The sequence below is a fragment of the Pongo abelii genome, chromosome 11 (genome assembly GCF_028885655.2).
Source record: "Pongo abelii isolate AG06213 chromosome 11, NHGRI_mPonAbe1-v2.0_pri, whole genome shotgun sequence".
Classification (NCBI taxonomy): domain Eukaryota; kingdom Metazoa; phylum Chordata; class Mammalia; order Primates; family Hominidae; genus Pongo; species Pongo abelii.
Window position 1 is genome coordinate 136458189 of NC_071996.2, and position 15912 is coordinate 136474100.

A 15912-nucleotide genomic window follows, 5' to 3' on the forward strand; every position below is an offset into this window, starting at 1 on the left:
TCACCTCGGCTGGCTCGCAAGGGGCTTGCGCACAGGCGGCTGCTGGCCAGCCGGACCTTACCCGGGACCGTCCAGGGGCAGCGGCCGCAGCCACCGCCGCCCCTCCCGGCCGGGCGGGACCCAAAGGCCCTTTTTGTCACCGCACCAGGGCGCGACCGGGTGATTCATTTCCACACCAGCCCGCCCAAACCTCCATGGTTTTGGAGCTCCCGGGCAGGCGGTGGAAACTTGGCGCACCGTGCCCACTCTCCGGCGCCGCTCTGACAGCCCGACGGGTCCCGCGGCCAGGAAGCCACTCGGCTCCCCTCTCCGTCACTCGGCCACTGGCCCCTTTCGGACTCCGATCCTCCCGTCCCTAGGCCACACGGCGCGGAAAGGGGATGCCGAGCGGGACGCGCACCACCAGGGCGCCCGGGAACAGGGCGCTGGAGGAGACTCCTGGCAGGGACTGGGGTCCCAGGGGCCCGGGCCGGGGCTCACCACCCACCCGATGGGGTGCCGGCCCGACGGAGCCCGGGGGCGGGAGTGGGGGCGGCGGGGGCCCGCGGCGGAGGAGTGGGGATAGGCCGCTCAGGGGGTGCCCGGGGCCCCGGGCGCAAGCTGGGAAAGAAGCACGCGGGGGCGGCGCGCCGGGGCCGGGACGGGCGCCCGTCCTCACCTGCCGGGCAGGTGTCCCGCCGCCGAGTCGCGCGCGTCGCTTTCCGAGGTGGAACTGTCGTGGTCCACGGCGCAGGCGGCGCTGAAGGCAGCGGCCAGCAGCTCCATAGGGTCGGCGGCGGGGCGGGTGCGGGGGCCGGGTCGGGGGCCACGCCGGGGCCCGGGGCTGGGTCGGGGGCGACTAGCGGGCTGCGGAGCTGGGTCGCAGCGCGCGCGGCTCGACCGGAGCTGCAGCCGCAGCCGCCACCGCTGCCGAGCACTCCCGCGGGCGGGCGCGCGCCTGGAGGCTCCCGGGGTTGCCACGGCAACGGGGGAGGCGGGAGGGGCGCGCGCGGCGGGGGCGAGGCCGGGTGGCGGCGGGGCGGGGGCGCCCGGGCTGGGCGCGACCCGGGCCCCGCGAGCGCCGACTGCGGGCTGGGGCCTGCCGCGGGCTCGCGCCTTCCTCCCCCGCGCCGCCGTGCCCCGACCCGGAGAGGGGCACAGCTGCGGGGGCCCAGGAGCTGCGCCTTTGCCTGCCCGCCCACTCCTCACGACGGGGGAAGCCTGGAAGGGGCGGGCGAGGCCACCCTCGGCTCCCCAGTGCACGCAGACCTCTGCCTTGCCCACGCCGGGCACCCCCTGCGGTCTCCCGCAGGGTCGAAGCTCGGCGACCCGCTCTGAAGCTCTGAGCCCGGCCTCGGAGAATGTGTCCCCGCTGGAGGGGGTCTCCGTCTTGTTTCTGCTCCAGGCGGAGACTGGGGTCTCAGGGGCTCCTTGCAAGCCCGTTCCTGAGCCTCGCGGTGGGGAGGGGGCCAGCGCGGAGGTCTTTTCCGGGCGAGTCTGGTCGCAGGACGAGCCACGCTCAGCTACGCACGACCCTGGCGGGTCCGGGATGGGTTTGGGGGCACGAGAGGAGGAGAAACCAAGTGCCCGAAACCTCTCCCGGGTTGCCCTGCCCGGTGACATCGACTCCTGGACTCTGCGCCTTCGCGTTAGCTGGGTCAGTCCGCTCGCGGATCAGAAAGAGGAGAAAGGACAGTTGGAAGAGCGAGGCCTGGAGGTGCCTGCGGGCCGAGCCAAGCCGCCCTCTGCTCAGGGATCATGCTGTCTGCTCAGGTGTGGCGAGGATATCTAGCAAGGTGTCCCCCCCTCCCGCGAAGACCCCTGGCACGCTGCCCGGTGTCCTTTTCCGGAGGCCAGCCGGCTCACCTGGGTGGGCCCGTGGGTGACCGCGGCCTGCGCCTGCAGCCGGGCCTGTCCTTTTTACGGCCCTGAGGATACCCCAGGGGCAGGGGTGGAGTGCGGAGCATAGTCCCCCACACGCTCCACCCACCCGGCATTTGTTTAAATTAGCAAATTCTTCGTTGGGGGGGATGCAAACATTCCTGGTGGCAGCGGTGCAGTTACTCCTTAATTGTTTGGCTTTAATGGATCCTTAACCAGTCTTGAATAAGGCAGGTGTGATCAAGGGAGAGTTGGGGAGGAAGCTGAGAAGCATTAAGCTTTTTGCCTGGAAGGGAGCTCTCCTTCCCACGTGGTCTGACTTTCCTAGCTTTGACTCTAGAAAAGGGTGTTCAGGTAGACTCAAAGCCAGTCCCTAAAGCTGCCACTTAGCCCTGGTTCCCCCTTTGAGGCCAGAACGGGCAGGTCTGATCTCTTCATGCCCTTACGGCCTGAGAATATTCGAGACAACCATCTGGTCTTTTCCCAAGCCAAGCACCGCCCTTCCTTGACTCACTCCCATGGACCCAGGTATCTCCAGGCAGCCACCTCCTGCCCTTGGTGTGTTCCTCTGCTCACTGGCCATCTCCATCTGGCCATCCCACATCTTAGGCTGTCCTGGCTGCTATAACAAAATACCACAGACTGGGTGTGATGTGGTTCGGCTGTGTCCCCACCTAAATCTCATCTTGAATTGTAGCTGCTATAATTCCCACGTGTTGTGGGAGGGACCCGGTGGGAGGTAACTGAATCATGGGGGTGGTTTCCCCCATACTGTTCTCCTGGTAGTGAATAAGTCTCACAAGATCTGACGGTTTTATAAAGGGGAAACCCCTTTTGCTTGGTTCTCATTCTCTCTCTTGCCTGCTGCCATGTAAGATGTGCCTTTTGCCTTCTGCCATGATTGTGAGGCCATGTGGAATTATGAGTCCATTAAATCTCTTTTTCTTTATAAATTACCCAGTCTCAGGTATGTCTTTATCAGCTGCGTGAGAGCGGAGTAATACAGGGTGTCAACAGAACCCAGTGTAAACAACAGACACATTTCTCATAGTTCCAGAGGCTGGAAGGCTGAGCTCAGAGTGACACCATGGTCTGTTGCTGGTAAGGCCCTCCTCTGTGTCACCGACTGCTCACTTCTCATGGTAGCCCCACATGACGCAAAGAGAGGGAGAGAGGACTCTGGGCTCTCTCTCTCTCTCTTTTTTTTTTTGAAATGGAGTCTAGCTCTGTTGCCCAGGCTGGAGTGCAATGGCACGATCTCAGCTCACTGCAACTTCCGCCTCCCGGGTTCAAGCGATTCTCCTGCCTCAGGCTCCTGAGCAGCTGGGACTACAGGCGACCGCCACCACGCCTGGCTAATTTTTGTATTTTTAGTAGAGACGGGGTTTCACCATATCACAGAGACAGGGTTTCACCATATCGGCCAGGCTGGTCTTAATCTCCAGACCTTGTGATCCGCCAGCCTTGGCCTCCCAAAGTGCTGGGATTACAGGTGTGAGCCACCACACCTGGCCTCTCTGTGGTCTCTTTGATAGGGTACTAATCCCTTTCCTGAGGGCTCCACCCTCATGGCCTGGTCACCTCTCAAAGGCCCCACCATCTAATACCCATCACCCTGGGAGTTAGGATTTCAACATGTGAATGTTGGGGGAGGGGGAGACACAGACATTCAGTCCATAATATTCCACCCCTGGTCCCCCAAAAGTCATGTGCTTCTTGCATGTAAAATGCATTCATTCCATCTTAACAACTCAAAAGTTTTAACTTGTTCCAGCATCAACTCTAAAGTCTGAAGTCCAAAGTCTTATCTAAATATCATCTCAATCAGATGTGGGTGACACCCAAGGTGTGATTTATCTGGACGCAAAAATTCCTTTCCAGCTGTGAACATGTGAAACTAGAAAAATTCTGTGTTTCCAAAATACAATGGTGAGACAGGCAGAGGATAAAAAATCCCATTCCAAAAGGGAGAAATAGAAAAAGAGAAAGAGGAAGGAAGGAAGAGAACAGGAAAGAGGTGACAGGTCCCAACTAAGTTTAAAGCCTAGCAAGGCAAATTCCATGAGGAAGATTCTCCAAAGCTGGAGAATAATGCTCTGTGCCTTGATGCTCTGCCTGCAGTGCCCACTGGTGTGGCACTGTCACCCCCACAGCTGGGTGGGGCACTGTCTACTCTGTGCCTCTCCATTATTTGGTGGCTCATACCACGCTTCTCCGTCAGAGGTGTGAAGTTATTGTGTTTTTTGGAAGGTAGAAATTGGATATTTAGTTGAGTGGATTTCTGGGCAAAGTGTCTAAGGAGTGGCTTGGTTCTTCCTAACAAACATAGTAAAATTTGAGAAGAGAAGAGTAATTTGAAGATGGAGCTGTTAAGCAAAAAGTAAGCAGAATTCAAAGATTTGAAAGAATCCTCAGCCTTTCCATATTACAAGCTATGAGAAAACACTCAGAAGAGAACACCAAGGGTGTGATGGACAGACCATTTGATAAGGAGATGAGTGTGGGTGTGAAATACAGACTTAACCGTCCCAACAAAAGCCAAGAATAGAGGTGAGATTCTACCAGCAGAAACAGTGCCAGCTGGGCCTGAGGAAACTGAGAAAGTGGGACAAAATGAAGGAAGGAAGATTGTTGGACTTCTTAGACCCTGCAGGACTGGACATAGAACCATTTGGCTGAAAACACATGTGATTCTTCCAGACAAGGGGAGAATGACTCAAGAGGCTATTCAGAAATCATCTGGCTGCCACTCCTTCAACACTTTGCCCAGAAATCCACTCAGCTAAATATCCAATTTCTACCTTCCACAAAGCACAATTCAGCCCAGTTCTTTGCCACTTTATGACAAGGACGGCCCTTTCTCCAGTGTCCAATGACATGCTCCTCATTGCTTTCCAAGGCCTCATTAGAATGGTAACTGGTATGGTAAAATCCATACTTCTACCAACATTCTGTTCGTGATGACTTAGTATTGGCTAAGAAGATACAAGTGTTCTCTACAGCTCCCCCCTATTCTTTATGAGTTCTCTCCGGAATCACCTTTCTTTTTTTTTTTTGAGACAGAATCTTGCTCTATTGCCCATGCTGGAGTGCAGTGGCACGATTTTGGTTCACTGCAAGCTCCACCTCCTGGGTTCAAGTGATTCTCCTGTCTCAGCCTCCCAAGTAGCTGGGATTAAAGGTGCCCACCATCATGCCTGGCTAAACTTTTTGTATTTTTAGTAGAGACGGGGTTTCACCATGTTGGCCGGGCTGGTCTCGAACTCCTGACCTCGTGATCCACCCGCCTCAGCCTCCCAAAGTGCTGGGATTACAGGCATGAGTCACCAGGCCTAGTCCAGAATCCCCTTTCAAATTCCATCCATGGCGATCTAGGCTTTTTTTCTAGCATGTGCCTCAAAACTCTTCTAGCCTCTACTCATTACCAAAGCCACTACCACATTTTTAGCGGCACCTTCACTTCTTAGTATCAATTTCTGTCTTAGTTCAGGCAAAGTGCTATAGTCTGGGGGCCTATAAACAACAGAAATTTATTTCTCCCAGTCTGGAGGCTGGAAGTCTGAGATCATGGTGCCAGCCTGGGCTGGTTCTGTGAAGGGCTCGCTTCCTGGCTGCGGACGGCTGACTCCTTGTATCCTCATGTGTTAGAAAGACGGCTTGAGAGCTCTCTGAGGTCTCTTTTAAAGGACACTAAGGGCCGAGTGCGGTGGCTCACACCTTTAATCCCAGCACTTTGGAAGGCTGAGGTGGGTGGATCACCTGAGGTCAGGAGTTCGAGACCAGCCTGGCCAACATGGTGAAACCCTGTCTCTACTAAAAATACAAAAAAAAAAATTAGCTGAGCATGGTGGCAGGTGCCTGTAATCCCAGCTACTTGGGAGGCCGAGGCAGGAGAATCGCTTGAACCCAGGAGGCAGAAGTTGTGGTTCATTGCACTCCAGCCTGAGGTTGTGCCATTGCACTCCAGCCTGGGGAACAAGAGTGAAACTCCATCTCAAAAATAAATAAATAAATAAATAAATAAATAAATGGCACTAAACCCATTCATGAGGACTCTGCCCTCTAAACCCAACTTCTCAAAGGCCCTACCTTCCAATATGATCACCTTGTGATGGAATTTTGCAGGGGAGATTAAACATTTAGTCCACAGCAGCCCCTAAACAACTAAAATTCAGCATAACTGACAGTGCACCCACCGTCTCCCCCAGCTCCCCTCCCCAGCGGCAAACCAGGAGCCAAGTAGAACTTGGGCGCTGGCCTCCGCTTCTGTACTTCCTGTCACCTAGTGTGCCAATGGCTTACCAAGCTCCCTGGATCCCACAAGCGGTCCCCTTCCCTGGTAACTGGACTATTGCAAGTCCCTCCTCTCCCCAAGCCATCCTTCTCTCTGCCCCTCTCTGGCAATAAGGGTCTGATTTTGTCCCCACCTTGCTCAAACATTTTAGTTGGAATCCCATCCCTCCAAGGGTGAAGCCCAGCCCCTTGTGCTGCGACAGGTCCCTCACCAGCTGTCCCATGCATTTGTGAGCTTGGTGATGGGCACTGGCCTCCCCAGCTCTCTGAGGCTTTGGCCTCTCCACACTTTTCCAGGTTCTGGGCTTTTTCAAGTGCTGTTCCCTCCCCTAGGACTATGCTCTCCTAGTGACGCCCTCGCCTTTCCAGGTCTAGGCACATTGGGTGTCCCCACCAGGCCCCTTCTGCTGTCTAGCCTGCAGTTGCTGCCTGGTACTGTGATGTTCTGTTATGAGGGCATCCTTCCAGGAAGCCATGGGCTCCTCAGGATGGGCACCCTGCTGCCTCACTCATCTTTCATCAGGAGCCAGAGATAAACACTTTATGAGGCGGGGCACAGTGGCTCACACCTGTAATCCCAGCACTTTGGGAGGCCGAGGCAGGTGGATCACAAGGTCAGGAGATTGAGACCATCCTGGCCAATATGGTGAAACCCTGTCTCTAGTAAAAATACAAAAATTAGCTGGGCGTGGTGGCACGCACCTGTAGTCACAGCTACTTGGGGGACTGAGGCAGGAGAATCGCTTGAACCCAGGAGGCAGAGGTTGCAGTGAGCCAAGATTGCGCCACTGCACTCCAGCTTGGGTGACAGAGCAAGACTCCATCTAAAAAAAAAAAAAAAAAAAAAAAAAGAAAAGAAAGAAAAAAAGAAAAACATTCTATGGGCAAATATAGGACCGCCTGGTTTGCGTGGCTTCACCGTCCCTGAATTTGATGTAACACTAAATGGAAGCTATTCCTTTTATGCTCTGCTGCACCAAAGAGGAAGATTCTTTTTTTTTTTTTAAAGAAAATATTAAAGTGAAATTACGTATATTAAGATGAGCATAAAGGCTTCCAGTAAAAAATAAGCTAAAAATATCTTTGTAATTATAAAATCAGTTTAGAAAGTCACTGAGTTCTAAGGCATGTAACCTTCAGCTAAATTCTACGTGTTCCATTTTCCATTGCGTTTAGTGCTTATTAGGCAGGCTGTTATTAAAATCTCCTTTTAACTGACGTTTTGTTCTGAATCATTCACAAAATAAAGTATTGATAAATATTTCAAATATTTATACCTGACTAGCACGTAGTAGGTGTTCTATAAATATCTGAGAATGGGCCGGGTGTGGTGGCTCACACCTGTAATCCCAGAACTTGGGGAGGCCAAGGTAGGTAGGTCGCTTGAGCCCAGGAGTTCAAGACCAGCCTGGGCAACATGGTGAAACCTCGTTTCTAAAAAAGAAAAAACGACAAAATTAGCCAGGCATGGTAGCATGTGCCTGTAGTTCCAGCTACTCAGGAGGCTAAGGAGAGAGGATCACTTGAGCCCAGGAGGTGAAGGTTGAAGTACGCCAAGATTGCACTACTGCACTCCAGCCTGGGCAACAGAGTGAGACTCTGTCTCAAAAAAAAAAAAAAAATAATAATAATACTAATAATTGGTGAATGAATTAATGTTATATTTTTAAAAATAAGTATTTAATTATTTTAGGTATTTTATCTAAAGATTATTTTTTCCTTTGGGTTATAAAAGTTAAATATTGGAAGCAAAGTGCGTTCTTATTTACGTAGTAACTTCAGCCTTCAGGAGTTCTTGTTTATGTTTATAAAATTTTTCTTGATCCTGAGAGAGAATCTCTGGAATTGGAAGGAAGTGGATGGAAGCTGAGATTATCTGGTTCAATGCTTTTATTTTACCAAAGGAACAAGACCAAAGGGTTAAATAAGAAACTCAAGACCTGCCAGGCTTGGTGGCTCATGCCTGTAATCCCAGCATTTTGGGAGGCTGAGGCGGGCAGATCACTTGAGGTCAGGAGTTCAAGATCAGCCTGGCCAACATGGTGAAACCCTGTCTCTACTAAAAACACAAAAATTAGCTGGGTGTGGTGGCGCATGCCTGTAATTCCAGCTACTCGGGAGGCTGAGGCGGGAGAATTGCTCGAGCCCGGGAGGTGGAGGTTACAGTGAGCCGAGATCGCACCACCACACTCCAGCCTGGTTGACAGAGTGAGACTCCATTTCAATAAAAAAAAAAGAAACTGAAGACCACAGAGCTAGCTAATGGCAGATCTGGAAATATGTGATAGTGATTCAACACTATATTGTATATATTGTATAAAATAAGGAACTGCACATTGCTATTCACTTATTCTATTTTCAGGGTCACATGGTATGTCACCAGACTATCAAATGTTTCAAAACATTTGTATTGTTATATTTAGTAGGAAAATGCATTGAATTTTCTTTTTTCCTTTTTGGTAGTGAGAAGACATTTCTCAAATATATATAGGGAATGTGGTAGCTTTTAATTAACTGTATCTTTTAAATCCATAAACACAGTAGGTTATTTTTGTCACTCTCAGAACACATTTTCTACTTGCTTTGAAAATCAACAAATTTAATTCGCAGAGGCAGAACCAGCAGTTGATCCACAGAAGGCTACAGCCTCAAGAGTTAAGTGGACCACAAATCTAGGGGGAAAGTGAGGAAAACGGTAGGATAGATGCTCAGGAAGGGACCGCCTCTGTCGCCGCAGCAGTGAGATACCCAGAAACCCATACTCTGTGGATGAAAAGATTTTGCCACAAGGAGACTTTCCAAAAATAAATTGTTTTGTTGTGTGGCTGGAAGTATTTTACCGGTGAGGTGGAGGTGGAGATTTTTCCTTACTTTTCATCAAGAAGATAATTTGTAAATGTGGGATTGTATCATGTTTTGGAAATAAGTTAAAAACAAAATCAGTCTATCCCTGTGTGGTAAAGAATTAACTTTACCCAAAGAGAGGTCTGGCTTTTGCCCTAGGCTCTTGGGAGGTGCTCTCTAAGCTGTTGGAATGTGGTGTCTGAAAAGAGGCTCTTTCCTTACCCAGGAGCCTTGGGCCACTCTGGATAGGGTGGGGTCTCTGGGTCATGTAGTATCAGTTTTGCCTCCAGAAGGGCTGGAGACTGAGGTCAGCTACCTGGGCAGCCAATCACATCTTTGTGACCAAGCCTCCATAAGAACTCTGGACACCAAGGCGCAGGTGGGCATCTCTGGTTGATGGTGCGCCAAGCATGTTGTCACACATTACTGAGGGGAAGGTTAGCACTATCTGTGACTCCCAAGGGAGAAGACCACTGGAAGCTTCGTGAGTAGAACTTTTCTGGACTCTCTCCATGCATCTCTTCCCTTGGCTCATTTAACTCTGTAGCCTTTCACCATAATAAACTGTAATGGTGAGTATAACAGCTTTCAGTAAGTTCTGTGAGTTCTTCTAGCAATTTATTGAAACTGAGGGTGAATTTGGGCACCCCCAAACTCTGCTGTTCATGTCAAAAGTGAGAGTGGTCTTGTAGACTGTCCTTTAACTTTGCAGGTCTCTAATCTGATTTATTTTATTTTATTTATTTATTTATTTTTGAGATGGAGTTTCACTCTCATAGCCCAGGCTGGAGTGCAATGGCACGATCTTGGCTCACTGCAACCTCCGTCTCCCAGGTTCAAGTGATTCTCCTACCTCAGCCTCCAGAGTAGCTGGGATTAGAGGTGTGCACCACCATGCCTGGCTACCTTTTGTATTTTTAGTAGAGATGGGGTTTCACCATGTTGGCCAGGCTGGTCTTGAACTCCTGACCTCAAGTGATCCACCCCCCTCGGCCTCCCAAAGTACAGGGATTACAGGTGTGAGCCACTGCACCCAGCCTATGATCTGATTTAGAACACAGTGACCACTTTCCTCTAACAGCCTTCCTTTCCTCTGATCTATTTGTCCCTCCCTCCATCTGTCCTAAATGCAGCTGCTCTGTTAATTTTCCTCACACATGTCTGACCCCACATATCTGTTATCTTCAGTGACTCTTCAGTACCTTGTGGGTTATTCATTGCTCAGTGGAGTTAATGGACGATCCAGGCTGGGGCCAGCCAGATGAAAGCTGAGTCACTCCTGACAGCTCCCAGGCCCTGCCCTGTCTTCTGTTAGCACTGCCTGCACAGTTTCTCCTCCCAGTGAACCTGAGCTTTTTGGGGGCAACTATGAAGAGGCCATTGATCTCTGCATCCTCAGCACCAGCACTTCTAGGAGGCATTGGAAAGGGGCTGGCTCATGAGTTAATATAGGGAAACCAGTGGGTTCTGTGGTGCCATGCCCTTGGTGTGAGTCTTTCTTCTCCTGCAGTTATTGAGTGGAGCATCAGCTTTTGCTTCGTATCCCATCTTGTGTGTCTTGGGTCAATGATGTTTCTTCAACCGATCTCTTTGGGAACTAGCAGGTAATGGCTTCTGAGATTGGTGCCTAAAGCTTGGGGGAGGTAGCTAGTTATGGTCTGTCTTTGTGAGTCCAAAAAACTATCAAAACTGGATTCAGTGTTTTGGTGAAGTGAAGAGTGTTTTGTTTTTGTTCTTTTGGGATGTGTTACTCTGGTGGACGGTCATGCTTTTGGTTAACTAGGGAAAAGGCCAGAGGGATCAGGAGACACCTACAAACCCTTGTCTGCTTTAAGGAGAGATGGTAGCACTGGATGAGTTTCAATGGTCATGGGAAGCAGATCCATCATCGCAGGGCTTAATTGCTGAAGACTGGAGATTGCTATGCTGAATTCATTTTCTGAATCAAAAATAGATGGCCAAGAATTTTGCTCTTTTTCCGGGCATAAGAGGCAGCCTGGAGGATATTGCTTGGCTAATGAAACATTGGAATTTCCTAAGCATTTTGATGGTTCATGTGTCCTTAAAAGGCTTGGACAAATTGCAGCCATATCACCAATTATGAGATGCAGACTATTGCATAGCCTTCATGGAAACGAATTGCCTAAAACAGGCTTCCCCAGATAACTCATGGTTAAGATGCTGGGTTGCTTGTGTGTTTATCTGAAACTGTGGAAAACGAGGGACATCCTGAGATATGGGTTTCTCTGGACTATTCCTAACCAAGGATCCTAGGATACATAGGGTCTGGGAGTTTGGCTGTGGGCTTTTGACCAAGAGGAGCCTGGGCTTTTGACCAATAGAAGCATCCTGAAGCAAGGGGCGCCTAAGGGGTAAATACTATAGGCCGGGTGTGGTGACTCACGCCTGTAATCCCAGTGCCTTGGGAGGCCAAGATGTAGGATCACTTGGAACGATCCTTGAGCCCAGGGGTTCGAGACCAACCTGGGCAACATAGTGAGACCCTGTCTTAAGAAAAAAAAAAAAAGGAAATAAATATGGTAATTTCCTGGATATGCTGAGGGTGAAATTTGAAGTGAATGAGATCAGGAGTTGCCTAGGTGCACATAATTTAGATGTCAGGTTATGGCCACAGGGTTCTTATATTCTTAATTAGAACTCAAACTAGGCCAGGTGTGGTGGCTCACACCTGTAATCCCAGCACTTTGGGAGGCCGAGGCAGGTGGATTAGAGTTCAGGAGTTCGAGACCAGCCTGGCCAACATGGTCAAACTCCATCTCTACTAAAAATACAAAAATTAGCTGGGTGTGGTGGTGTGCACCTGTAATCCCAGCTACTTGGGAGGCTGAGGCAGGAGACTCCCTTGAAACCGGGATGAAGAGGTTGCAGTGAGCCGAGATTGCGCCACTGGACTCCCGCCTGGGCAACAGCAAGACTCAGTCTCAAAAAAAAAAAAAAAAAAAAAAAAAAAAAAAAGGACTCAACATGTAAAGGAATGAACAGTCCCATTTCCTTGCACTCAGAGTTATTCATCTTAAATCACCTCATAAACTACATAGTTAAATCTAATGTAGTTCCATATTAGTGAGACCAATTTGTAAGCTATAATAAATGAAACAAATAGAAAGTGATATTATTATTATTTAAGTAGTCTACATTTAGTGCTAAAATGCATTCACTATGGTAACAGAGAATGCATTGCCTTAACCATTAACCAAATGGAGCGAAACTTTATGAAACAAGAAAGAAAAATATTCACTCATAAACAAAGTAGACTTGAAGAAGTAGCATGTATTTAATAATAAGAAATTGTTCCTTGAAAATTACAAATAACTGGATTTTAGAAAAGTATCTTCCATAATGAAAAGCTAGTATGTAATATGAAGACTTTACATTTCCTATTGAAACAGAAACAACTACCTCACCTTTAACATCCTGTAGAATGTTCTTTGTTGAGTTACCAGTACTAATTGTTCAAGAATTTGGTGTCTTGGCCGGGCACGGTGGCTCATGCCTGTAATCCCAGCACTTTGGGAGGACGAGGCAGATGGATCACCTGAGGTCAGGAGTTCAAGACCAGCCTGGGCAACATGGTGAAACCCCATTTCTATTAAAAATACAAAATTAGCTGGGCATGGTGGTGCATGCCTGTACTCCCAGTTACTCGGGAGGCTGAGGCAGGAGAATTGCTTGAACCTGGGAGGCGGAGGTTGCAGTTAGCCGAGATCATGTCACTGCACTCCAGCCTGAGCGACAGAGTGGGACGCCACTTAAAAAAAAAAAAAAAAAATTGAGGTCTCATGAGAAGACCAGTGTTTTGGGTAAGGATGGATCCATCTAGGAGAGATGTTTGAGACACAGGTGTGACGTGCCACTAAAATCCTTGTTTCTGGGTCCTTGACTTTGTAATGTTGACAGAATTCCTTTCTTCCCAAGAATTCATAGTTTTTCACTATGATTGATATTTCTATTTCAGAGTGTCTCATAAGGAAACTGGTGCTAGCACCGTACAAATTAGCACACAGTAAATGAATATCACCATAAAGAAAAACACTGTATTTCAAAAGCATATCAGAAACACAGCAATCAAAGAGTTTTGAAAATGAACAGCCAGTGGTCGCCAAGTTGTGAAAGTCGCCAAGGGGTGGAAGCTCTCATTTGCCCCTGGGGGCGGGAGTGTAAATGGATACAACCTTTCACAGGGCAGTCTGACAACACATATCATAAATCTGCAAATGCTCCACACTCTTTGGCAAAGAGATTCTACTTCTAGGAATATTTCCTAGTGAACTATTGAGAGTCTGTGCAAAAAAATGAGCAGTGAGGATTTTTTTACAGTGTTATTTATAACAGGGAAATATTTAATGTCCAATAATAGATTGACTATTTAAATGATCACATATTTCTCAAATGGAAGACTACAGCATTAAACATTATTTTAGAAGAACATTTAATAATCTGGAAAAACATCCATAGTATTTTAAATAAAAAAGCAGATTGCAAAACTATATGGTAGTATGCTCTTACTTTGTTTATAAATAGACTTTTATATGTGGAATTTTAAGCATGCATATATACTTTTTAAAGGACTAGAAGATTGATCACCAAAAATATTTCATAGTACTTGTTGCTGGTTGGTTGGATTCTAAGGGAATTTTCCTCCTTTCGTAACTGCCCAAGGGGTTCACCTTGCTGGCTGCCTAGACAGAGACGATTCATCAAGACAGGAGAATTGCAATAGAGAAAGAGTAATTCACGCAGAGCTGGGCTGGCTGTGCGGCAGACCAGAGTTTTATTACTACTCAAATCAGTCTCCTGGAGCATTCAGGGAGCAGAGTTTTTAAGGATAATTTGGTGGGTGGGGGAAAGCCAATGAGCCAAGAGTGCTGATTGGTCAGAGATGAAATCATAGGCAGTCAGAGCTGTCTTCTTGAGCTCAGTCATTTCCTGGGTGGTGGCCACAAGATCAGATGAGCCAGTTTATTGATCTGGGTGGTGCCAGCTGATCCATCAAGTGCAGGGTCTGCAAAATATCTCAAGCACTGATCTTAGGAGCAGTTTAGGGAGGGTCAGAATCTTGTAACTTCCAGTTGCACAACTCCTAAACCATAATTTCTAATCTGTGGCTAATGTTAGCCCTACAAAGGCAGTCTAGTCCCCAGGCAAGAAGGAGGTCTGCTTTGGGAAAGGGCTGTTACCATCTTTGTTTAAGCTATAAACTATAAACTAAGTTTCTCCCAAAGTTAGTTCAGCCTACGCCCAGGAATGAACAAGGACAGCTTGGAGGTTAGAAGGAAGATGGAGTCAATTAAGTTAGATCTTTCACTGTCTCAGTCATAATTTTGCAAAGGCGGTTTCACTTTTACTCATACGTGTTTAAAATTTTTTCTACCATAAATGTGTCACTTATGTAATAAGGGGGGGAAAGTTACTTTAAGAAACAACATCAATCCCTTAATGCACATAAATGTAGAGCATGGGTTTAAAGCGTTCACGTAGCCATAGGGAGCCTGGTCCACTTGAAAATGATGGACTGCTTTGTAGTCTCCAGATTTATTTGGGGGAAAAACACCTCAATTCACTACATAAATCTACCTCTGCAAAAGCTCTTCAGTTTGCAAAGAATCACGAATTCAAATTTTACAGTAAATTACTTCTTGTCATCGTGAAAATTAAAGCACTTACCTGATATTCTAATCTGCCTGGTTATAAAAATAGTCCCTTTTCCAGAAATTCCCCTTTTCCTTCCATAAATCCACATATACAAGTCCTAACCAGAATGCTTCTTCCTTTTAAATGGAAGCCATAGTCCCGTCAGATGAGTCATCAAAGAAATCACCACCTCCACTCAAAGGCAGGTTTCCCTAACAACACAAGCCCTTCCCTGCCTTCCTGCATGGCTGCATCCCACCTTTACTGGCTCAGTGCCACCTCCTCCAGGAAGTCCCCCATCCCATCCAGTGGCTGGCTGTGTTTGTTCACTCTTAAGTCTCCGGAGCACTTCACCTGGGCTATCAGAAACCCTGATCACTTTATTGGGAAGTTAACTCTCTGTCCTATTGGACTGGGCAAGGAGACAGGACCTGGCCTGAGTGAGCCTGCCCCACTTGTCACTGTGAGGGGCAGAGCACTGAGTATACCTTTGAGGCTTTCTACATACTTGCTGAATCAGCAGATCTGGGGGAAGCTTGAAAGCACGTGGACATTCTTTAGGGATTGTCAGGTTCCTCTTGGTAAATCGACTGATTTACAGAGACAGGGACATCTTCCAGACCCTTTTCCTTTCAGTTATTAACATAAATATCTCTTTCCTGCTCCCTTAAAAGATGAGTGTACCACTGGGCACGGTGGCTCACGCCTGTAAATGGGAATGCTCTGAGAGCTGTCTGACACACGCCTGTAATCCCAACACTTTGGGAGGCCAAGGTGGGTGGATCACGAGGCCAGGAGTTCGAGACCAGCCTGGCCAACATGGTGAAACCCCGTCTCTATTGAAAATACAAAAATTAGCGTGTAGAGACGCACACCTGTAATCCCAGCTACTTGGGAGGCTGAGGCAGGAGAATTGCTTGAACCCGGGAGGTGGAGGTTGCAGTGAGCCAAGATCGTGCCACTGTACTCCAGCCTGGGCGACAGGGTGAGACTCCGTCTCAAAAAAAAAAAAAAAAAACAAAAGAAAAAAAGAAAATGATGAGTGTACCTTGAGCTCAAGTAGTACCATTATTTTCCAGGGGGGGAATCAGTTTACCAGCAGAGAAGTGAAATTTTTTTTTTTTTTCACTTACTGTTCATCCCTTCCCCGAACTGACCAGTTGCAGCTGCTTTTTCTAATTTTAAAGCCGTGTCTCATTTTTTCCATGCAGTGAAGATTGCATGTTAAATTACTGCTGTTTCTAAAATGTTGCTCAGCCCTTG

The 15912-nt window shown here is 48.3% G+C and overlaps 1 protein-coding gene across 3 annotated transcripts in view; it reads right to left on the reverse strand.

Annotated features, from left to right (window-relative positions):
• NGEF (neuronal guanine nucleotide exchange factor) overlaps positions 1–15912 on the reverse strand; it is a 133078-nt gene that overhangs the window by 47153 nt on the left and 70013 nt on the right. The window contains exon 1 of one of the 3 annotated variants that reach the window (XM_024242873.3): positions 659–924. Coding sequence (XP_024098641.1) covers positions 659–765 — 107 coding nt within the window. The 5' untranslated portion in view covers positions 766–924. 3 annotated transcript variants of the gene reach the window in all.